The 26,009-nt window shown below is 39.4% G+C and overlaps 1 protein-coding gene across 17 annotated transcripts in view; it reads left to right on the forward strand.

Annotated features, from left to right (window-relative positions):
* Positions 1-26,009, forward strand: part of SRCIN1 (SRC kinase signaling inhibitor 1) — a 223,107-nt gene that overhangs the window by 116,327 nt on the left and 80,771 nt on the right. For all 17 annotated transcript variants that reach the window (XM_033918285.1, XM_033918280.1, XM_033918282.1 and 14 more), the window contains 3 exons: positions 11,766-11,941; positions 17,453-17,583; positions 23,309-23,456. In XM_033918285.1, the coding sequence (XP_033774176.1) occupies positions 11,766-11,941; positions 17,453-17,583; positions 23,309-23,456 (455 nt within the window). The remainder of the gene's footprint in view (positions 1-11,765; positions 11,942-17,452; positions 17,584-23,308; positions 23,457-26,009) is intronic.

Genomic DNA, 26,009 nt, shown 5'->3' on the forward strand with positions numbered 1-26,009 from the left:
TCAAAAGCCTTTCTGTGTAACGTCTCATACAGGCCTTGATAGAGAGGTGCCTTTGTTAGATAAGAACAGCATAGAAGCAATGCCTCCCCCAAATTCATGAGCATATAGGCATAGTCAGATGTCCTTGACTGGAGAAACACACAGTTTTGGTGAACATACCCAGAATGCATCTGGCAGGCAGCAAGCAACAAAGATGATTTCTTCTTTTTCTCTTCTTGCATGGTTCATGCTTTATGACACAAAGATAGAGCGGAATTGTCCCAATCAGAATGATGCGCACAAATAAAGTGTCCTTCAACTGATCTGATGAATTCAAATGCCTTTATTCATCCAAAGTTTCATAAATACATCCATGGACTCAGTGACCCGACATGTACATGTTTCGGCCTTACCGGCCTGCCTCAGGAGTCTACAAGTACATACATGGATATAAATAAGTTAAAAACATACAAAGTGCATCATGTCACAAGCTAAAAAACATATATAAATATATAATGACAAACAGTATATAAAAATATATATAGTAACAGCCAAGAAAAAATATATAATAAAACACATTTGGACTAACACTTGAAATTACCACATAAGTGTAAACAAGATTATTTTTTTAAAACATTTAGCTACCAACTCATTAATTATATAAAGACAATGATGTCAATATTTAATAAATTACATTTTTAAAAATATATATTAATAAAACTTTTAAAATCACAGCAATATACATTTAAAAAGGAGTAAGATATTGCACTATATGCTGCTCAAAAGAGAACAAAACCCTATATTTGAAATATAAATGACTAAGGAGGACACTATTGTAAAAATGGGTATTCATGTAAAAACAATCGTATAACACCTGGCATCACTTATAAGACAGCAAAATGAAAAAACCCTTTCAAAATATATAGCCAATACAAACCTAAGAAAGATACTACTAAAAAATTGGCTAGAACACCTTAAACTTGAGGAGGAAAGTCTGACAAGACAATTGTTCCATGGGAGAAAACAGGATTTGAAGTAGTGGACATCAGTATGAGCCCATCATGGATAACGTAAACCTCTGGCTCAGGCAAAATCTCAAAGGTGACCAGCACCAGACATCGGTCTAAATGAAAGTTGCCTCATACATCATATAGTCCATAACAAATTCATCACCTGTGAAAATAATGATACTCCCAAATGAAAAATTCCAAACTTAGCACTCAGGAAAAAGGGGGGTAAAGGCATACAAACAACATACATTCCCTAAAGACTAAACCAACACAAAAATAAATAAAGTGAACTGTATGGGGTGGGAATGAAGAAGAAAATTGGTAGAATAAATTAATAAATTAATCACGCATAATTCTAAGTTTTGATAAATAAATACATTAACATTTGTAAATTAATACATAATTATCAAATCTTGCTGAATAAATATCAAGTGTATACGCTGTGTAATTTTGATTTCTTATTACTTTTGACCGACAAGTTTAGAAATTACTGTCTGCTTCTCCACTCTGTTATTGATTTATTTGTATCCCGCTCCTGACGAGACGCGAAACGGAGCTCTGTCGAGTGGTGATATTCATATGTTTTGATTGAGTCGTGATGTGTGTGTGTGTTTGGGGTTTTAATATTTTGGGACCCTGGATGTATTTTGTAGTGCTTGTGCTTTATCATCTTTACTAGTTTTGTTATTAAGCTTTTAGCATTTGCACTTTAGCATTTGTTCTTTATATTTATATTTATTTTCACCAATGAATTCTTGGATTGGCACTTTATATAAATATATATATATATTTCTATAGCTTGATTATTTAGCGTCTAGTTTAGTCTCTGTATATCTGTTTAGGCAATGTTTTCTACTTTACTAGCTTGGTATTAAGTCATTTACTAAATGTTGGGATATTTATTTTATTTCCCAAGTTTCCAAGTTAGTTTTTGTTTTTGTTCTTTGGCAATTTGTTTAAGATAGGAATTTCTGCACTTGCACTTTCTATTAGTATGCAAAACAATTATCTCAGGACTTTTTTATACACTTTTATACACTTGATATTTATTCAGCAAGATTTGATAATTATGTATTATGTATTAATTTACAAATGTTAATGTATTTATTTATCAAAACTTAGAATTACGCGTGATTAATTTTTTCTACCAATTTTCTTCTTCATTCCCACCCCACACAGTTCACTTTATTTATTTTTGTGTTGGTTTAGTCTTTAGGGAATGTATGTTGTTTGTATGCCTTTACCCCCCCTTTTTCCTGAGTGCTAAGTCTGGAATTTTTCATTTGGGAGTATCATTATTTTCACAGGTGATGAATTTGTTATGTACTATATGATGTACTAGCTGATGCCCCGGCGTTGCACGGGTATTTAATTATAGCAATAACACTGTAAATGGATTCAAATAAAGATACTTTATAGTGGTGAATGAAATTATTTTTTTACAGCTTAATAAAAAGTACAATATTCAAATTATAATGTGAAATATTTGACAAAATGAATACAATACAACTAACGCAAAACGTGATTAAAAACAACAATTTTAGTTTCACCTCCTGGAGCAAGAACATATAAATTATTGGGTGAACCCACCCTTGAGCAAGCAACATAGAGTTGTGGGCCACGAGACCCCCAGAACATATCACCCCAGGTAGTGAGGGATCTGCATACCAAGTTTCGTTCAAATCGGTCAAGCCGTTTTTGAATTACTGTGAGAATGGCAGCTTTTTACATTTTTTCCATTGACATGAATGGGTGAAATCTGATTTTCTGTTTGTAGCTCCGCCCATGTGTGCAGGTGGGCCGCGAGACCCCCAGAACATATCACCCCAGGTAGTGAGGGATCTGCATACCAAGTTTCGTTCAAATCGGCAAGCCGTTTTTGCGTGATCGCGGCACATACATACATACCTCCGATTTTATATATATATATATATAGATGAGGCAACTTTCATTTAGACTGATGTCTGGTGCTGGCCACCTTTGAGATTTTGCCTGAGCCAGAGGTTTACGTTATCCATGATGGGCTCATACTGATGTCCACTACTTCAAATCCTGTTTTCTCCCATGGAACAATTGTCTTGTCAGACTTTCCTCCTCAGGTTTAAGGTGTTCTAGCCAATTTTTTAGTAGTATCACTTATAAGAAACATTTAAAAAATGTGCATACCTTATGACTCTTCAACAGATGTATCCAAAACCATATAACCATAAATGTAAAGATGCACAGCCCACTAAACGCGGCTGCCAAACTAAAGATAAAACAGAAAAGTGTAAAGGAAAAGAAAACGATCACTGAATAATGAAGTTCAAACAAGGGAGGAAACACATACTGGTAAACGCTTAAAAAGAAATGATATGAACTCCTTCTATAAAGCCATTAAATAACCAGAAGCACTTAAGAATGCAAAAGAAAACTTTGAAAAGCAAATAAATACTACAGTTCGAATGGTCATTGGGATAGACACATCCGTACGGTGAAAAAATAACTGCATTATAACCGAGAGGAATAAAATTAATATTTATAAAAAGGAGGCTGCCCAAACCGAAATTTTAACATTAAAAAAAGACTTGCATAACAATTAGGAGCCTAGAAGCAGAGGATATGGAAACGAAACCACAAAATTCAAAACCAGGAAAAGTAAAACAAATCGGTGAATCGCTACCGAAAAGAACTTAAAGAACTTAAAAAGCTAAACAAACAAGAGTACAAAATGAAAAGTACAGGCTCAAAAACTTACTCTGAAGTCATGAAGCAGTAGTCAAACATCAGATACCAACCCAATCATGCTGTAACTGAAAAGAGGAAACGGAATTCGTCACAGATACAGCCATAGAAACACCTGGGAATACCAATCGCCATAATGCCATAACAGTAAATGGATAGTGTAGATAATATGTCCCATTAAAAGACTAGTAACCTGCACCATATAATAATAAAAGTAAAAGCATCTAAAGGCCAAACTAAAACCCACATAGAAGAAGTAATAAGGGAAGAAGGGGGATAACTTTACTCGGCATTAACAAGGTTCATAAAGAAATAATAAACCAAACCAAAATAAAAAAGTATAAGAATATGTAAGTATATGAATTACAGAAACGGTCTCAGATCAAGTTCCATGTTTAAACCATGTGGACTAATTGTATTATAGTTATGAATAAAACGTTGTTCCTCTCTCATAAGCAAAAAATCAGGATCTCCTCCTCTCCATCTTGTTTTAATCACTCTCAATACTGAAGTAAATGCTGCTTATTTTACCTCATTGGAATGACTACGAGACGGCATTGTTTGTTCCAAAAACAGACAATATTTTTTATTGTTAGTATAAAGACTTACAAAATTACAGCAGCAAAGGCAGAAAGAAATATATTGTCAGTTCAGAATATGCAATGGAGAGTAGAACTTACACCCATATGCTTAGCAGGGGGCTAGCAGTTCCCCGCAGCATAAGTAAGTGAATCTCTCTGGCTCTACCGGTGATGCACGTGTTTTTTTATACAGAGAAATTCTTCCTTTGTTTCAAAAAGCACATCCCCGAACTCTGGTCATGTACTTCCCCATTGGTACAAAAATGTATACCTAACTATTCCTCCCCTCAGTCCATGCCTCTCTCACTTCACCCCCCCCCCCCAGGAGGGGGGGTCCTTGCAGAAACAGAGAATTCTTCGTGAACTTTCTTCCTCCAGCTCTGAGATCCTTATCACCTTGCAGATGCTAATTTCTGGTTTTACAATGCTGTGCATCTTCAGGATGGCGTCCTTGTAGATAGTCTTATGCAGAAAGTTAGCAAGGGTGACCTCCAGCACCCCAGCTGTGCCTGATACCCATAACTTGCTTCAGAGACAGGCAGCAAATGTTTTGGTACCAAGTTCTCTCATCTCTCTACGCCCCAGTCGTACTGCAGGGATCCTTGCTTGTTATAAATGTTTTATGGTTGTCCAGGGTGCCTGGCATATGTGAAGTCATACAGCACTGATAACAGTTCAGCAGAACCTTGGAGAAGTATCCTCCCAGCAGGGAATGGAGACAGGAACTTTGCAGCAAAGGCCAGCTGGGTTAGCATTTCAAAGGATACATGTGTTCATAGACAGCAAGGTACAGGCTGGGCCAGGCTATGGGAAAATATAGGTTAAAAATGTCTGTAGTGTCCAGCATAAACAAGTGAGCCAGTATGTCCAGTTTATCCATCTGTATGGCCAGGTTATCCATCTCACCCTTTTCATACCAATGTTCAACAATTGGTGCAGACTGTATGTTCCTACTGATGCAACTCCTATGCTCAATCATCCTGGTCTTAATCATATGTTTAGTTTTGCCAATATACCACTTTTGGCATGGACATATAATTGCATAAATAACTTGTGAGGTTTGGCAACAACTGTACTCTCTCAATATAACCTTGATTCCAGTAACTGGATGTTCATAACTCTTGATGGTCAACGTTGAGAAATGTAAAGTATTGCATTTGGGAAGCAGAAACCTGAGGTACAACTATACAATGGGAGGGATATTAGTGAACGAGAGTACCCAAGAAAGGGATTTGGGGGTAATGGTGGACATGATAATGAAGCCGACGGCACAGTTCGCAGCGGCCGCTAAGAGAGCAAATAGAATGCTAGGTATAATCAAGAAGGGTATTACAACCAGGACAAAAGAAGTTATCCTGCCGCTGTATCGGGCGATGGTGCGCCCACATCTGGAATACTGCGTCCAATATTGGTCGCCGTACCTTAAGAAGGATATGGCATTACCCAAGAGGGTTCAGAGCAGAGCGACACATCTGATAAAAGGGATGGAAAACCTTTCATATGCTGAGAGATTGGAGAAATTGGGTCTCTTTTCCCTGGAGAAGAGGAGACTTAGAGGGGATATGATAGAGACTTATAAGATCATGAGGGGCATAGAGAGAGTAGCGAGGGACAGATTCTTCATATTTTCAAAAAATATAAGAACAAGAGGGCATTCGGAAAAACTGAAAGGGGACAGATTCAAAACAAATGCTAGGAAGTTCTTCTGTACCCAGCGTGTGGTGGACACCTGGAATGTGCTTCCAGAGGACGTAATAGGGCAGAGAACGGTATTGGGGGTTTAAGAAAGGATTGGACAATTTCCTGCTGGAAAGGGGGATAGAAGGGTATAAATAGAGGATCACTGCACAGGTCCTGGACCTGTTGGGCCGCCACGTGGGCAGGCTGCTGGGCACGATGGACCTTATGTCTGACCCAGCAGAGGCATTGCTTATGTTCTTATGTGTTTACATATTGAGCAATATCCACAAGGCACATGCCCAACTGGACCAGTAATATTAGATGTTAATTCAGGGAGAGTAGAAGGCACCAACATATCTCTAAGATTTCTATTTCTAGAGAATGCTATTACTGGTGTAATGTTCTCAAAACACTCATGAGATTGCAATATATGCCAATTCTTTTTAATGATGCCTTGTATGTCATGAGAAAGGTGGGAGAATCTGAGCGTACACACTAATTCAGGTTTGGGTTTAGTAAGTGGCTGATTCAACAGTTCCTCTCTATGTTTCATTTGTGCCTTATGACGACGCATCTTAACACACTCCTCTGGATAACCTCTCGCTATAAAATTATTTGTCATCAATGATGTCTGTCGTTCAAATTCATCCATGTCAGTGCACAATCTACGCAATCTTAAAAACTGTGAATAAGGAAGGTTCTTTTTCAAACTTTTATTATGAAAACTAGTGAAATGCAGGTAAGTATTCCTATCAGTATTTTTTCTATAGATGGAGGTTTTCAAATCATACCATGTTTTATAAATTTGAATATCTAAAAATGATATGGACTGATCGTCATAATCCATCTTAAATTTTAGATTAACATCACATGTATTCAACCACTGCTCTTCACTGTTACCTCTCCGTAACATAAACACATCATCAATATATCTCTTATACAGAACAATGTTACCTTGAAATGGATGTGATTCTAAAAAGTTCTCTTCAAAATCAGCTACATAAAGGTTTGCAATATCCGGAGCCATCGAGGACCCCATCGCAGTACCCTTAATTTGTTGGAAAAACTTTCCTTGAAAGCAAAAGTAATTGTTCATCAAAGCAATACTTGCTAATATTAAAATAAAATGATTCGGAACCCGTCTGTGTGTCTCCCTATCTTTGAGTGTTCTTTCTATAATTTCTAATGCTGACAACTGCGGGATATTAGTATACAATGACTCAATGTCCTTAGTGACCAAAATAATATCAGATAAAACTCCTTCATATTGTTCAATAATATTAATTATGAAAGATGAATCTCTAATATATGATTTAATAAATGGAACAAAAGGCCTAAGAAAAAAGTTCACAAATTTTGATAATGGCTCTAAAATAGAGCCATTACCTGAAATAATTGGATGGCCAGGTGGACTTGTAGATGATTTGTGCATCTTAGGAAGTACATAAATGGGATGACTAACAGTTAGAAATAAACTTTCTTTCATAGTAATATAACCTGCATCCCTTGCCACTGAAATCAAGGAGTCAATTTCTAATTTCATCTGTGCGGTAGGATCATCATTTAATTGGACATAATATGTTTGATCAAACACCTGCCTCTCTATTTCTGCAACATAAAATGACCGATTCATAATGACAACCCCACCCCCTTTGTCCACCGGTTTAATCACTATGTCTATATTATCTCTAAGATCTTTAATTGCAGAAAATTCACTCTTAGAGAGATTATAAAACTATTTCTTTTTATGCTCTCTTTCTAAGATTGCAATATCATGTAACACACATTGGTAAAAGGCTTCAACCCATGAATCAGGAGGACCCGAGGGGATCCACTTAGACTCTGGTTTCAAAACTGATAAGTCCACATGAGATGGACTATTTGAGAAGAAGTATATAATTTGAAGCTTCCTTTGAAATTTAAATAAATCTATTTTAGTTTGAAGTGAATCATATGGAACAGACGGAATAAAAGATAAACCTTTACGCAAAACACTCTCTTGAGTATTGGTTAAGGAGATATCTGAAATATTGAAGATGGGAATCCCTTTCCTTTGATTAATATTTAATAACTCACACTTCCTCTGCTTCTTCCTCTCCCTCTTCCCCTTCCTCTGCTGGGATAAAAAGTCCTGCCTTGATACTGATAAGGTGGCAGATACCTGCTTTGCTGGAAATGCGGAAAATACCCTCTCATGGGTCTGCCTTGATATCTCATTGGTGACCTGAGGGTACGAAAATTTGATGTACTTTTCTCTGGCCACAGCTTCTCTAAAAAAATCTTCTGTATGTGCATCTTGATTGTTTAAAGAAGGTCTTGTGGGACTTGTAAGAGGAGAGACAAATGGGTCACCTGAGTCACTCCTGACTCTTTTCCTCATATGGAAATCAGAAGAGGATGGCCTATTAATAGTGGTACCATTGGTTTATTTCTATAGCCTCCATGACTTGTGTGATCGTGGTGATCCTGATATCTAATAGTGGATAACCTCCTTCTCTTCTGAAATTCCTTGGGTTTACTCCAAGGATAAATACTACCTTTTCTATAATCTTCTAAATCACATTGCATTTTGATATTCTTTGTCTTCTTAATCCCTATCTTGCAGACAATGGTTCATGCTTTATGACGTCAGGGAGAGGCTTAACCTTCAGGTATTTGAGAAAGGAACCACCCCTACAGGATCCCTACCAGCTACAGCAAGGGTCAGGACTGATGTTATACATGCTGGGGCCCATGTCCCCTTTCCTCTCTGCCTCCCCTCTGATCTCCCCACTTGCCAGTACTATCACTCAGATGGACCCTCACCAAATACAGAACAAAAGATCACAAGTTAGAAATAAAAATGTGCAGACAAAAATTCTTTCTTCCAATCCCCTGTGCTTACACCAATATAAGATCAGTTAGGAATAAAGCCAACCTAATCAAGGACTGGCTGACAGAGGAATAACTTGGCTGTTCATTCCTCACAGAAACATGGCTACCATCAGCAGAAGACCCGATCATTAAAGACCTCTGCCCGCCAGGTTATAAAATCATTCTACTATGCAGCAACAAGTAAGATGCCTAGAGCATGCATGGAACAAGAATAAAGGGTAGGAAACCAGACAGAGATGGCGAGACAAAATGCGTGAATATAAACTCAAACTGAAAGAGAAACGTAAGGGCTATTATTCCAACCTGATCAGCCAAAACGGGCTTAACACCAAAGAACTATTTAAACTAGTCAACAATCTGATAGACATCACTCCTCTTACGTGTTCTACCCAAGACTCTGCTCCCTCCTCGGATGCTCATGCCCAGTACTTTCAATCAAAAATACAAGCCTTAAGAGACTCGCTTAGCAATAAACCCACCTGCTACATCAATCCAGTACATATAATAGAAAACACAGTCTGTGCCGACATGACATGGAGCTCATTCAATGAACCAAAATGGACACAATTTTACCAACTATTCAAAAAAATACATGCACACATACTCTCCCGTTGACACCTGCCCCCCAGTACTAATGTCTAAGGCTTCATCCAAGTTTCTAGCTGATCTATACACATGGCTAGTTGACACGCTAAATAAAGGGGAGTTTCCCAAAGAAAGAGGCCACATCATCATCAGACCTATCCTGAAAGACATGAAGAAACCAACCGCTCATATTGAGAACTACAGACCCATTGCCCTAACTCCCTAACTCCCCTCTTCATAGAACTAATGGAAGGACTAGTTCAATCCCAACTAATGAACCACATAGAAAAGTTTCACCTACTCCATGATTCCCAATCAGGCTTTAGACCATCATTCAGTACAGAAAGTGTAATTGCCTCTCTTTTGAATGACATTTATGACATACTGAGTAAAGGTCTAAATGCACTAGTGATACAACTAGACCTCAGTAGTACATTTGACCTAGTGGACCACGACTTACTGCTGCTTTGCCTAGACTCTTTTGGACTATTGGAAAATGTCCTCCAAATGTCACAGCTACCAAATGCAGTCTGGAGAGACCCTATCTGACAAATGGACCAGCAAATGTGGTGTTCATCAATGCTTCCCTCTATCACCCTTTCTCTTCAATGTCTATCTATCCTCCCTGGGAGCTCATCTAAAAAGCTTAAATGTTACCCACTATAGTTACACTGATGACATTACTATTGTCCTCCCTGTCACCTGCTTACCACGTGCAGGGATTCAAAGAATAGACTCGGTCTTATCCACTATAGAAGGGTGGATGTCACACTTCAAATTAAAACTAAACACTGAAAAAACTAAGGTTTTTTTTCTAGTCACCTCTACCAAATGCACCTTGGATGCCCTAACTCTGAGAGGAAATACCTTTCCCATCACTCCTTCAAATAGAATCCTGGGAGTTCACCTTGATAGACAGCTATCTATGACCACTCAAGTGGACCACGTTGTACACAAAGGCTTCATCATGCTTTGGAAACTAAGATCCATAAGAAAATTCTTTGAACTTGCACCTTTCCGATTACTAGTCCAATCACTAGTGTTAAGCCTCCTGGACTACTGCAACATTTCATACCCAGCAGGACAATGCAGGCATTTCCAGAAACTGAGTATCATCCAAAACACAGCAGTGAGACTAATCTTTAAATTGAAAAAATTTGATCACATAACTCCATTCTACCAAAAACTACATTGGCTTCCTGTTGAGGGAAGAGTTCTCTTCAAATTTGGATGCCTTGTCTACAAAGCCCTACATGGCCTACTGCCTAACTACCTAACTGCTCAAATCTTGTTCTTGTCGCCAAGCCACTTCACACGATCCCAATCATTTTTTACCTACCCTTCAGTCAAAGGCTGTACTCTGAAAAGATTCATTAACCGATTTTTGTCATACCAAGCGACTTCCAGGGATCCTGAACTGGACCAAATGGTTAGAATATGAACATCATAAATGCATTTTAGAAAGCTATTAAAAACGATTAGTTCTCAAAATTCTTGCAATCCCTTCAAAGCAGCATACTGATGTGAAACTATTGTTAACTTGTTGATGCCAATATTCTATCTATTGTAGCTCACTGACAATGGTCAGCCCATCTATTTTGTAAACCGCTTAGAACTGATAAGCTTTTGCGGTATATAAATAAAAATATGTTATGTTATGTTAAACAGCATATACAGCAACACTGGAGAAATAAAAAGGGAAATGCATTTCTTTCTAGTGATCTTGGCACAAAGACATCTGCTATATACATTTCACAAAGCTAATATATTTTACTTAATAAATTTAAAATAAAATGCTTTTTTCTACCTTTGTTAACTGGACATTTTATTTTTCCATCATGTGTTTTCCAGTTTCTCTTTTCTGCTTGCTCATCTGTCCTCTGCTAATTCTTCATGCGGCTGCTACCATTAGTCTTTTCTCCACTGTCATCTGCCAAGTCCTACATTATTCCCTCTCTGCCTCTCTGTACAGCATCTCTCCCTCTGCCCTCTCCCACCACCACCAAACAGCATACATATCCAAATCCCATCTACGTTACTTAATATGCATAATGGATACCTATGCTCTAACCCTATCTCATATTCTCTACTGTAAATAGTCTAATTCAGTTCCACCATAAGTAAACATTTAACTCTCAATTGTTCTTACAACGATTTATAATCAGTTTGGTTTATTTAATGTTAGTTTCTCAATAGCCTGCAAAGGGACTACAATTATTGTACTGATAAGGTCAATATTACTTGTCGATAAAAATACCGAGTAACTGACTGGAATCCTGATGTTCTTAGTGCATCTGTCTCCTTTCTACCTTACTTTTTCTGTGTTTTGCAGCTGCAGAATCAAGAGACTGTGAAAACAATGCTGAAGAGGACAGAGACAGAAATTAGTGTGCGAGTGACAGATACAATGCGAAAGCAAGAGGACCCTCTACAGCGTCAACGTGCCTTGGTGGAAGAAGAACGGCTCAAGTACTTAAATGAGGAAGAGCTAATCACCCAGCAGCTAAAGTGAGATACTTTTTTGGGAGGGGGTGGGGATTGGTTGCAAACTGTTTTTAACAGTATACCATAAAGCCAATATCTGTCAGCACTAATTAGGTCCATTGTATGTGATGAATCTTCAACACATCATAGCTAGTGACTGATAGTAGTAGGGAGCCGTGGAGGGGCATAATCGAAAGGAACGTCTAAGTCCATTTTTGTCCAAGTCACAAGTCGTCCACATTTTTTTCGTTTCGAAAATCGTCTAAGTCACAACGTCCAAGTTCCGTCAATCCTGTGCTGTGTAACTTTCGGTTATACATGCAGAACGACTAAGTCTAAGCCGGCCCATGTCCCGCCCAACTCCTGCCCTTGACACTCCTCTTGAAATGCCCCATTTAGCTGTGGTCGTTCAGCCGCACTATGAAGGCCTAGGTCATGTAGAAATACGTCCAAAACCCGTTTTTTATTTTTATTTATTTTTAATCTTTGTTGATTTTTAATCTAAAACAGTGCCTGATGTCCTACTAGATCAGTTTGGTAGCAGGCTAAAATAAGTTTTTAAATTTTTCCATTCAGGGAGCCCACACTGAATAGCCTGCTTCAACTGCAACCACCTGTATTGTTGAGATTTTATTATTGGCACTTGGACGTATTTTGACAATGTTCATCCAAGTGCCGACTTAGGCTGGTTTTTGGATGTTTTTCTCTTTTGATTATGAGCCCCATAGTGAATATAGTGATTTGTTCCTGTTATTGCGTCAGGATAATTCTCCATTGACAATGAGGATGAATTATTTACAAAGATGAATGACATCATCCAATAGCACTAACAAAAATAGCTTCCACAGAGTTAAAAACAAACAAACAGAATTTAGTCAGATCCCTAAAACAATAGTTTGACTATAGTAAACAGGCTGATTAACATGGCATAAAAAATTTGTAACATTTTAAACAATTTTTATTGCTGAGTAAACATAAAGAGGATGTGTAACATCCAGAACTCTATACAGTACCAACACAGCATCTTAAATTACACATACCCCCTAGTGGCGCTAGAAAAGGTTCAAGAAGAGCGACCAAGATGGTATGAGAAAATACTAAAACGGTTAGGGCTCTTCGGCTAGGAAAAGAGACAGCTGAGGGGAGATATGAATAAAGTCTACAAAATCCTGAGTGGAGTAGAATGGGTACAGGTGGAACGATTTTTCACTCTGTCAAAAATTACAAAGACTAGGGGACACTCGAAGTTACATGGAAATACTTTTAAAACCAATAGGAGGAAATTTTTTTTCCACTCAGAATAGTTGAGCTCTGGAACGTGTTGCCAGAGGATATGGTAAGAGCGGATAGCATAGCTGGTTTTAAGAAAGGTTTGGACAAGTTCCTGGAGGAAAAGTCCATAGTCTGTTATTGAGAAAGACATGGGGGAAGCCACTTCTTGCCCTTTATCGGTAGCATGGAATATCGCTACACATTGGGTTTTGGCCAGGTACTAGTGACCTGGATTAGCCACCGTGAGAACGGGCTACTGGGCTTGATGGACCATTGGTCTGACCCAGTAAGGCTATTCTTATCTTTACTAACATGTAGCGTGGGTTTTAGCGCTGGCAGTGGCGGTAACTGCTCTGACGCTCATAGAATTCCTATGAGCGTCGCAGCAGTTACTGCCGCTGACGGCGCTAAAACCCACGCTACACATTAGTAAAGGAGGGGGATAATTAGCTGCACAGTGTGTTCTGAAAATCAATTCTAATACACCACAACATTGGTTCATGTAGAACAGTTGAATATCAATAGAAACTCCTTGCTAACCCTTCCCACCCTCCTCCATACTACTACACCATATTACTCTCCCTTCCTTCCCCATACCATAATCCCCTTTGAGGGAGTGTATAGGAAATTAGCATTCCTCCTTAACAGCACTCCCTCATAGTCACAGAACCACCTTAAAAAGCGGGCCACAGAGCAAGGAAGAGATGACTTAGCAAGAGCAGAACACAGAGGACATGCTGTCTAGATCAGTTAGAGGAGGCCCAGAGGAGAGAAGTCCTCCATCCTATGTCTCCAGCACAGCAGAAACTGCAGAAGCTCTACCCAGGTAGGCCAAGTTTAGCTTGAAATCATATTAAACTTGTGTCTTTTGAACTGAGGGTCAAGCCAGTTATGCTGCCTTTTGGATAAATAGGACAGTGATTTTAGAGCCAGATGCTCTAAAATCACCGTTAAAATCCTGTGGGTAGCTCCAGTGCTGATAAATTATCCGATTTGAAAACGACGAACGATGTTCAAAGAACTTCGTATGCAAATGAGTTTCATGGGAGTCTGCTGTAATCCTATCTGGTCAGTTGAAGGCGAAGGCGACTGACACATGTGCAGAACAGCTACGTTGCAGAGACACATGAGCATCAATCATAGGTGTGCCTTTTTGTAGTGCAACATTGATGCACATCATAAGAAGGGAGGGGCAGAGAACTAATAACAATCGGTGCAAAAATGAAAATGCAAGATATATATGCTTTTTTTCTACACGGCTTTGATGGGACATAGACAATTGGAAGCCCCAGACAAGCATGAGATGGATGCACATTAGATATGCTCTTTACACACGCATATATTAGATGGCCCCAATCCCATAAAAAGTATTTTTATGAACTTCCTGTCGGTTTACACTTCTAACGCACGCATTTCAATGCTACTGGCACCTCCTGACTTGTCGCTAATTTTGGATTGTTAAAGGCCAGTGCTTCATTTTGTGCATCATCTAGGTATCGACCAGAGAGCTTATTTTAATATTAATGAGCTCATTGTAATCCATGTGATTGGAGAAGACCACAATTAGCCATTTTGGGCACTGATGGCTGAAATACTTTGACGATAAACCGTTTGAACTGGTTTAGCGTCGATTTTTAAAGGCACAGTGAATTTTGAGCATATGGGGCTGGAATTCCAAGCCAGGAGCAAATTTTGCTGCTTTTGAAAGACAGATCAGTACACACTTTGGCCCTGCAGGAGCTAGCCACAGCAGAGAACCTTTTCAACACAAGAATTACCATTTGCAATGTTTATTTTCTCCTAATCTGGGAGAGAAATACTTTTCTGTTCTCATAATAAATGAGTTTATTTCACTCTCTGTGGCTGGGTTATTCAAGGCTTCAGGTCTGCCATTGCTCACAATGCTACAACCCTGGAGATGATTTCCTGAGTCAGTGTTGCCTAGATCAGTGGTTCCCAACCCTGTCCTGGAGGACCACCAGGCCAATCGGGTTTTCAGGCTAGCCCTAATGAATATGCATGAGAAAGATTTGCATATAATGGAAATGAGAGGCATGCAAATCTGCTCCATGCATATTCATTAGGGCTATCCTGAAAACCTGATTGACCTGGTGGTCCTCCAGGACAGGGTTGGGAACCACTGGCCTAGATTACTCAGTGTCACCTAGATTACTCAGAACTCAGTTCTCGCGGGAAGCAGCATGGGACCAGGCAGGCAGCCTGGTGCGTTGCTATGCCGCGAGAGAGCAGAAGAGGAGGCAGCCATGTCTGCCATTCTCAGCGGAAGCGGCGGGGACCAGGCAGCCAGCAACCCTTGTGCACTGCTCTCAGCGAGTGAGGCGCCAGAAGTAAAAAAAAAAAAAAAGATATGCGCGGGTGGGGGGGAGAGAAAGAGGGCCGGCAAGAAAGGGAGGGTGGCAGCATTAAAATAAGTTAACGGGGGGTGGGGGGGGAGCTTTGGGTATTCGCTCCATTAGACGCATCCTTATTTCCACCCACTTTGGGCGGGAAAAAAATGCATCTAATGGAGTGAAAAATATGGTAAGCTTCTTCCCCACCCCCCAACTTTTCTATTATCAGACGGGGACATCTGTAGGGATTACTGGTCAATTTGATTTAAAATTAAGCTTTGAGCTATAGAAATGATAAGTAGTAGTATTTATTTTTATTTTATTTATTTAAAGATTTCTCAACCGCCTATCCCTAGGCGGCTTTACAGGTAATCACATACATAAAATAAGACAAACAAAATATATACAAACATCAAAGATTACAAATCATTCAGAGAGAACAATTAGTTTACAGCCTTCCATAATATATTAATCCAAAAACCGGGTTCAATCAGCATCATCAATCATTGGAAATATATAGTCTTGAGCATTTTCTTAAACTTCTGAAAATCAGACAGAGCTCTTTGCAGTCCAGTTAATTTGTTTCACAGAGTTACTCCTGTGATGGAAATAGCAGAAGATCTCGTATTCTCGTAGTGCACTTTTGAGAAGTCCATCAATGACAATCTTATCGCACCCTCAGACCACAAAGTTCTAAGCAGTCAATAGATTGCCATGGCTTGCGATAAATACCAGGGAATCTCATGGTAAATTACTTTGAATACCAGTACTAATGTCTTGAAAACAATACATAAATGTACAGGTAGCCAATGGAGTTTCCTCAACCAAGGTGTTGTGTTCAAACTTTCTAACACTACTAGTAGTAGTAGTAGCTCTAGTGGGAGGGGATATATGTAAGGATTCCATATGGATAGAAATAGTTTCTTCAAGGATAGCCTAGCTTCTTGTCGCTCCAATAACAATAAAATATGAAGCTTGTTATGCCAGTGTCAGAAGGAAGGTGCCTCCATCCAGATCCAAAACTGAAGGAGTGTCTTTATTCGTAATATACCTGCTTTCTTTCCCTCTTCCCCGTCCAGCTTTGTCCATTCTTCCCCCACTCCCACCCCCACCCCACCCCGCCAGGATCTGGTTTCTTACATCAAACCTGTTCTGGTTCTGTTATTCCTTCCCAATGCAGCTATGAGCAGGACCTAGAAACAGCGGGTTCAGATTCTGTCCTGCAGCACTTCCAACCAGGCTCTGTCAAAACTGCCCCTATGACAGTAAAAGGTGCATCAGAGGAGGGCGATTCCAGCAGAGGAGGGCGATCCAGCTGGAAGTGCTGCAGCACAAGACTGTGCAGTGCACTGGCCATTTTTTTAGTTCCTACTCACAGTAGCTGCACCGGGAAGGAGCTGTGGGACTAGGACAGGTTGGGAGGGGGGGGGGTAGTAAGAAGGGACAGAGCTGAACAAGGAAGGAAAGAGAGAAGGGAGAGATACCATAACACATGGGGTAGGGGAGAGAAAATGAGGCATTCAGACCAGCAACTTTGGGGAGGGGGACAAATGTTGCAGGTCTGAGAGGTGCCCCCACCAAAAATAAAACCAACTAGACCCATGACCTGCATTTACATTTTTCCTGTACGAATAATATACATCCATGCCTAAGTACTTAATCCAACACATTAGGCCTCACTCCTCGTGATTGGCCTCATTGTTTTAATTTAAAGACCTTCTCCTAAGTATTTTGAGTAGGTTTCTTTTCTGCCTATCTTATTAGATTATAATATTCAAAAAGTCTGTAACATTTTAGATATGCCTTTTAGTGTTTGATTCATGTATTAATTACCAACCCTACTTAGCCCATCTTGTTAGTGTTTTGCTTGCAGTGAGTATTACTGATGATAAGTTTGTTTGACATCTCTCAGTGATTTGGAGAAGTCTGTGGAGAAGATTAAAAGGGACCTGACCCATAATCATCGTCTCATCGCTGTGCAAGAGCTAGAGGAAAAGGCATTGGTGCTAAAGCAGCTCGGAGAGACCCTTACAGAGCTGAAAGGTAATGGAAAGCAGGCGGGGAAGACCTGCAGCAAATGTTCTAGATTACTGGTAGAAAGTACTGTATATCAAAGATATCGCAGGTTTTGTCTCATTGTGTTCATTATGTTTAAAACCAGACTCTAAATGCACAGATTCTGGGACTATCTCCAGTATGGATAGGTAGGAGGGAAAGAATGGAGTTAAATTGCATTAGAAAGGCCAAAGATTCCCTGCTTTATTTAAGGATCACTGTGTGCTTGTCTATGGTGGGATTTTAGGCCACAGACATACGTCCTGTAGCATAGAGTTACTAGATGGCTCCTTCAGGGTAAGACCAGAGGAGGCTCCTCCTGTCTAATGACCCAGAGAAAGGTTGTTGTTTTTTTCTTCAGTACACAATGGAATACCAAGGACAGGAAAGTGAGGGGTGGCCCACCCCAGGTGCAAACCATAAGGGGGTGCTCCGGTTCTGTACCATTCCTTCCCCTTGCTGCAGCTCACAGTCTTTGCTTGCGGGCAGTGTCAGTGAGCTAAACACATTGCCTTCAGTGGCCTGGAAGCTTTCCCTCTGTTGCATCAGCCTGTCTCTACAGAGATTGGAAGTTGAAGCAGAGAGAAAGCTTCTAGGGGCTGCTGAAGGCAGCTTGTTTAGCTGACTGTCACTGCCAGCCTCCTGAAGATTGCAAGCTGCAACCTGCAGGGAGAGGAAGAGGTATTGGATCACATGGGGGGATGGGGAGGAAGAGAAAAATGCTGTACCCTATTGAGGGAGGAGGGATAAGGGAGAAACCTGCCAAGATGGGGTGGAGCAGTCGCGTAGTAAGGGTGAGTGGTACCTGGGGTGATGCCCCCCCCCCCATGTGCACACCCCTTGCCTCCCGGCAGTTTGTCTGGGTTTTGGAAGTGTTGAACTCGGAAGCCGCATCTGGAAGCCTTTGCGCATGTGTGGCCGTCACCGTGATGACATCATACACACGCATGTATGAGACATCATTGCGTCGAACATCTGTGTATACGTGAAGGCTTCCAAATGTGGCCTTCGAGCTCAGGGAGGTTTGTGTGGGGGTGGGGCTGGGGGAGGAATGGGTTAGAGGCAGAACAGGGAGGGAAATCTGGCAAGATAGGGGGAAGGGCATTAGAGAAGAGGAGGGAGATTCAACAAATTCGTCTTCAAAATAAATGTTCTATTCTACTCCAGTTCGATTTGTCTACAGCGTTTGATGTAGTACATCATGATATTTTACTTCAGCTACTTTCAGATATGGTCTCCATCAGGTTGTTTTGGATTGGTTTTCTAAATTTCTTCTGTACCGTTCCTATTCAGTAAATATTGAAGGCGATATCTCCAACTTCTGGCAGCCTCCCTGTGTGGTTCCTCAAGGCTGCCCACTCTCTCCAATTTTATTCAATCTCTATATGACCACACTGAACACCTTTAAGCTGTCAGTTTGGGAAACGTTATTCACTTATATGGATGATATCTTTATATTGATTGAGATTGATCCGGATATTACCAATCTAGTTTCCAAAGTAAATTTTTGCATTTCCAAACTTCAAGCCTGGGCTTTATCTGTCTGAATGAAGCTTAATACAACTAAAACTAAGCTTTTGTGGTTAGGTCCAAGATTGGACTGTCTTCCTCCTACTGTAGCTCTGGTATCTGGGTCCTCCTTACTAATTGAGTTCTCTGCTAAGATATTAGGAGTCCTTTTTGATTCCTCTCTTTCCTTTAATGACCAAATAAATTCCTTGGTCATGAAAAGCTTCTTTAGTTTGCGAATGCTGAGGAAGGTTAGACATCTTTTTCATCACCGTCATTTTTCTATCTTAATTCAATCAATTATATTATCTCGTCTTGATTACTGTAACGTTATCTATCTTGGCATTACAAAAATTTGCCTTCATAGATTACAATTAATTTAGAATACTGCTGTGAAGCTGATCTTTGGAAAACGTAAATTTGACCATGTGACCCCTTTGCTTCAGAGTCTTCATTGGCTCCTGATTTATTTTAGAATTCAATTTAAATGAGCTTGTATTTCTTTTAAAATTTTATATGGTATCTTTAATCCATGTATTCCTTTATTTTGGAATGTTTACCAATTCTCCTTTGCAAGAGGTATCCAACAATTTAAACTCTCCCTTCCTTCTAAAAAAGGGATTAAAGGAGTCAAGATCTTCAGTCAATCTTTGGTCTTTAAACTCTCTCAACTCTGGAATAATCTCCCCTTTTTTTAAGGAGTTCCAGTTCATTTCAATTTTTCTGTAAATATTTTAAAACTACCCTATTTGCCAAACATTTTGAAAATTCATTCTTTTGAAATTTTGCTATTATCTTCTATTTATCATTTGTAAATCATTCCCAGTTTATTTAATTGCTGTAAACCGAGTCAAGCCTTCTCAGAATGATGACTCGGTATACAAAGTTAAGCTTCAGTTTAGTTTAGTTTAGAGGGAAATGTCAGAGCATGTAGGGAAAGAAAGATGGAAAGGAAAGAGACAGAGATGCCAGACCATAGGTGGGGTGTGAAAGAAAGATGATAAGATGAGAGGAAAGGATAGAAATGCTAGATCCCAGGGATGGAGGGAAAGATGACTAATTTTCATTTTTAAGAAATGTATGTGTACATGTATATCTTCACCGTTTTGATTTACTGGTTTCCTGGATGGAAGGAGCATAGAAAGAAAGCAGACACTTAATGGGGGGGGGGGAGAAAGCAGACACTGGATGGAAGGGAGAGAGTAAGGAGAAGATGAGGACAGCAGAAACCAGAGATGACAAAGGCAGAAAAGAAATTATTATTTTATTTTTTTTGCATTGTTTAGTTTTACAGTGGGTGTACTAATGTTCTAGTGCTCACTGCAATGTTTAAAATGCTGCCTTTTCCAAGGTATATCCTTGTTGTCTTGTAGATTAATACTAAAAATTATTTTTTTCATATAGTAGAGAGGGGTATTTAAAAAATGATTGGTAATACAGACTTAGTAGGTCTGTATGATGTAAGAATCCCTCTTGTTTTGTCCTGATGTAATGGGGCACTTGTAGAGTGAGTACTACCCTCTAGTGTGGAATTTCTTTAATAAGATCATATTTAATGGTGAGCATTAAGAAAGCAAATAGCTTGACTGGATAGTCTGACCTAGAAATGACTTTGTTTGATGGGCAGGTTAGTGACACCATATGTAAAAAAGTCTTGACAGTTTGCATGGGCTAGCAAGTACTGACAGTGGTAGTTTGTAATTACTGTCATCAGGGATATCAGCTCAGACATATGTCTTGCAGGACCAGACTGGTGGCCTTGTGGGGCACAATTAGTGCTAAATGCTCTGAGGCTGGTTGAGAAACATCAAAACTTCGTAGCATGACAGCTACATTAGTGTCTCAGCTGAATTTTTTTCCTTATATATAGCTTTCCAATCTGTCTGAGAGAGCTTTTACTAGTTAAGCATTGGTTTAAGTTTGTTCTTAATGCACTTGATTTTATAATAGGATCCCTATGTGAGAAGTTAAAAAAAATGCCTATGTGCCCTTATAAAATAAGCAACCAGAGACAGCCCAACATGGGTTCCAAAGTTTGTGAAAATTGTATGTATGTGTGTACTTGTATATTATTCAAAATATGCAAGTAGATCACAACTATGTCCCTGGGAATAGGTACACATAGAACACATATAAGTACGCACCATTTTGTTGCCACAAGTACTTAGATGTGTCTACATGTGCCGGGCTTTACATGTGGAAAAATCTTTATAAAAAATACCCCTAAAATGTGATATGTTGCAGAATGTGCAGCTGCTATGTTGTGTAAATAATTAGCCAAAAAGACTGAAGATGCTATCACAATCTCACATCACTAAAAACAAAACCAGCATCTATTTTGTAATTGATGTATTCTTAAAAAAATTGTATTTAAAGTCTTCAGAGTGTGCCAATCACCAGCCAAATACTTCTTAGACTTATTCATTCAATTGGCATATTTACCTTCATCAGACTTAATTTTTTGTTTATTTTCTTTTTAAAGTGCTCTGTGCCATTCATATATGTGTTGAACCACTTCCCAACATATACATATTTCACATATCTTTAAAAAATAACTTCAGCAGTAGTTTTGTCCTGCTTTCAGCATAACGATAATTTTCCTTGAATGTCGGGTAGGACCTGTCAGCTCGACATGTTTCGCCCAAAGGCTTTCTCAAGAATGAGTCCCCTACAAATACAAAGCAAGGTGGTAAAAAGCTTGTTATAATTTAGAGTCCATAATAAAACTTCTCAGATAAATTACCCCTTCTGTTTTGCTCTGCTGCATCCCGACAGAATATCTTTAGTCAAAAGATGGCCACAGTGTTTTTTGTTTCCTTAAATCAATGAGTCATCAAATATGTCACTGATGATGACAGTAGAAACAGGAGGAGTTTATACCAATCATCCACTTGATTTCCAGGTTCAGTCCAAAAGGTGTTACAGTGTTTAGAGTAAAGATCTAGCGTTGTTCACTAAAATTTAGTCTCCTTTCACAATGACCACCCTCCCACCCTTCTTTTATACAGTCAGTGATCCATCATTGGATATCATTTATAGTATGAGACTTGTCCAGCTAATGTTGGACTAACGGAGCCTGAGTATTTTCCGTGATGATACGAGACTTGTGTTCATTTAACCTAATATGAACCGGTCGACTACTCCTACCTATGTAAATTAAGCCACAGGGGCATGTTATTGCATAAACCACATTCTGGGATCTACATGTGGTTTGATTGCGTGGTCTAATGACCATATCCCCGTTAGGAGGAGTCCATATACTCCCTTCGATGATTTTATCGCACCACTGGCAGCGACCATATGTGCTAGTTAAAAGCATGAAACAACATTGGCATATTCTTCAAATCATACCAACTTTTGCTGAAGAATTTCCTGTGATAGCCTACAACAGAGGTCAAAACCTGGGGAAGAGACTGTCAAAATATACAGTAGATATGAAGAAGCTAGGAGAGGAATAATTGACGGGAATCATAGCAGATGTGGTTGCTGCCAGTGGTGCGATAAAACCATCGAAGGGAGTATATGGACTCCTCCTAACCACATGTAGATCCCAGAATGTGGTTTACCACCTTGCTTTGTATTTGTAGGGGACTCATTCTTGAGAAAGCCTTTGGGCGAAACATGTCGAGCTGACAGGTCCTACCCGACATTCAAGGAAAATTATCGTTATGCTGAAAGCAGGACAAAACTACTGCTGAAGCTAAGTACAAAGTTATTTTTTAAAGATATGTGAAATATGTATATGTTGGGAAGTGGTTCAACACATATATGAATGGCACAGAGCACTTTAAAGAGAAAATAAAAATTAAGGGCTCCTTTTACAAAGGTGCACTAGGGCCTTAATGCGCGCAATAGCACACGTTAAATTCCCGAGCGTGCTAGCCACTACCGCCGATTTTCGGCTACACGCACAGTAATTTTGTGCGTGCGCTAAAAACCCTGGTGCACCTTCGTAAAAGGAGCCCTAAGTCTGATGAAGATAAATATGCCAATTGAATGAATAAGCCTATGAAGTGTTTGGCTGGTGGTTGGCACACTCTGAAGACTTTAAATACAAAAAAAAATTCTATTTAAGAATACATCAATTACAAAATAGATGCTGAGCTGCTAGGTTGTGAGTATCTCTGTTTCTTACTGCATCTCCCTTCTTGGTGAGGGAAAGTTGGATTCTGAAATGCCCTCTCTTATTCTGTGTTCTTCTCAGCTCATTTTCCTAGCTTACAGAGTAAGATGCGTGTGGTCCTGCGTGTTGAGGTGGAAGCTGTGAAATTCTTAAAGGAGGAGCCCAATAGGTTGGATGGTTTGCTGAAACGCTGTAAAATGGTAACGGACACACTAGCTCAGATACGACGGTGAGTCCTGATGTGCTTCTGTGCCCTCTCAGAGAATGCAGCCTTTTGGGGTGGAATATCTCTTTGCTGTTTCAAGGTCTGAACTATTTTAGCATGGGGTATGCCTCTGTCCTCCTTGTATATTTCTTTATATCCAGATGATATAAAATATGAAGGGGGTGACATGATACAGACATTCAGATATTTGAAAGGTATTAATACACAAACAAACCTTTTCTAGAGACAAACAGGTGGTAGAACTAGAGGACATTATTTTAAGTTGTGGGATGGGGTGGTTCTTCAATATTGTTGTTTCAAGGCAGGTTCCCTGGAGTCCTGCAGAGCTTGCTTATTCCTCACTATTGAAAAGGGGATAGTGATCAGCAGCACCCCTGCTGGCAGGACTGAAGGTGGAGGACTCCCACTCAGCTTAGAGGGAACAGTGATCACAGGATATTATGAAAAGAGAAAATTAACAGCCTTCCAGAAAGCTTGTTGCTCTTGTTTAAGTTATGAGTCTTCTGTTGTGCAACTGTTTCCCTGTCCTCTTTTTTATGGAGGTCCTTTCTATTAAGTGCCATTTTGTTTGTAAAACGTCTTGCTTTGCATGTTAAGGGTGATTTTTCAAATAGTAATAAGCATAGTACCAGAATATGCACGAATGTGTGTGAACATATGCACACACATTCAATCAGAGACTAGCACTGTGTGAGACTCAATTTCGGCTGTTGTTAAAGATCAGATTTTTGTCTCACACAAGATTGAGCAAATAGAGAATTCGATATTCCAGCTGCACACTGTTCTATAAAATGGCACCTAAACGCGATGGGATGGAGTTAGGTGGGCAAATTAATTCTTTGTACTGTAATTTACACACTTTTTTTTAAACCAATCGGTTTGGTTTGTTAAAACACTATTGTATGTGCTAGGTCAGGGGTGTCAAAGTCCCTCCTTGAGGGCCGCAATCCAGTCGGGTTTTCAGGATTTCCCCAATGAATATGCATGAGATCTATTAGCATACAAGGAAAGCAGTGCATGCAAATAGATCTCATGCATATTCATTGGGGAAATCCTGAAAACCCGACTGGCTTGCGGCCCTCGAGGAGGGACTTTGACACCCCTGTGCTAGAGTCACTATTTGATGTTTGTAGCCAGGATTCTCAACAGTTTTTTATACAGTACAGTGATATTTTCCTGATACACTGTACGCTGAAAGAACTGGTGAGGTGATTTGTAAGATTCCCAAGGCAGGCTGAATTGGTCGAAACACGTTTGTGTCGATCCATTGAGTTAATAAAGTGCACTGTCTTCCAACGCTTAAATTATATGCATGTATTTGCCTTGCTGCACTAATATTTTATAAAGAAAAATAAGTGCCTACTGTCCTTTATAGAATAGTTTCCAGAGAGGTACCTTCTAGGAGGGTAAAGGGCAAATTCTATAAGAGGCGCCCAAAAGTTAGGCGCCTAATTAGACACTGTTCAGCGCTGTTTAATGAATCACGCTGAGCGGAACCTATTGTGGAGGTGCCCAAGAAATAGGCCAGCTCTAGGCACAGCTAAAAGTTAGGCGCCTGGCTGAGCGCTTAAGCACGCTTAAGAGCAGCGATTCTGCCACAAGGCGCCTAACATTTAGCCACGCCCAAACCTAACATGCCTAGCGCCTTTTTTGGGAAGGCCGTCTAAATTTTTAGAGGCGCCTTGTTACGGGATTGCGCTTTCTTGATAGGCGCCTATTTTCAGTCAGTGCTGATTGAAAAGCTTTTTTATTTTATTTTATTTTATTTTTTTTAATTTCTTTATTCATTATAAATTTTCAAACAAGTGTACAATAAATCACTTCATAATATACATTTCCACTTGAAATTATTACAAATTTCACACCACAAGAATTATCTCCCTCAACCCCATACATATATCTTTATAAATATCCAACACTTTTAAACACCCCCCCACCCTCCACACATACATAATAAATGGGGTTAAATACAATTTATTTATTATAATAATCTATTTACTATAATAATCTATTAATGGCCCCCAAACATCTTTAAATTTATTAAAATATCCTTTTTTAATTGCCAATGTTTTTTCCATTTCATACATATGACACACTGAACTCCACCAAAAGCAGTAATTTAACCCTCTATAATCCTTCCAATTGTATGTTATTTGTTGAATGGCAACTCCTGTTAAAATCATTAAAAGCTTGTTATTATTAGAGGATAACTGACACTTAGCCCTCATAGACACCCCAAATAAAATTGTGTCATAGGACAGGGCTACATGATTTTCCAACATACAATTTATTTGACTCCAGATCAATTTCCAAAAACAATTAATAAAAGGGCAATAAAATAATAAATGATCTAGAGTTCCAGGCTCGAGATTGATTGAAAAGCTTAATTGGGCTTCTTGTTCAATTTAGGTAGGTGCCTAACTTTAGGCACTGGTTACAGAATTTGGGCCTAATTGTATAACAGAGCACCATATGCAGGTACCTACAAAAGTGTGTTCATGCTTGAGAGCTTATATAAATAAAGATTGCTTACCTTATGCTCATACGCATATAAAT

This window comes from Geotrypetes seraphini, chromosome 13 (genome assembly GCF_902459505.1).
Source record: "Geotrypetes seraphini chromosome 13, aGeoSer1.1, whole genome shotgun sequence".
Classification (NCBI taxonomy): Eukaryota; Metazoa; Chordata; class Amphibia; order Gymnophiona; family Dermophiidae; genus Geotrypetes; species Geotrypetes seraphini.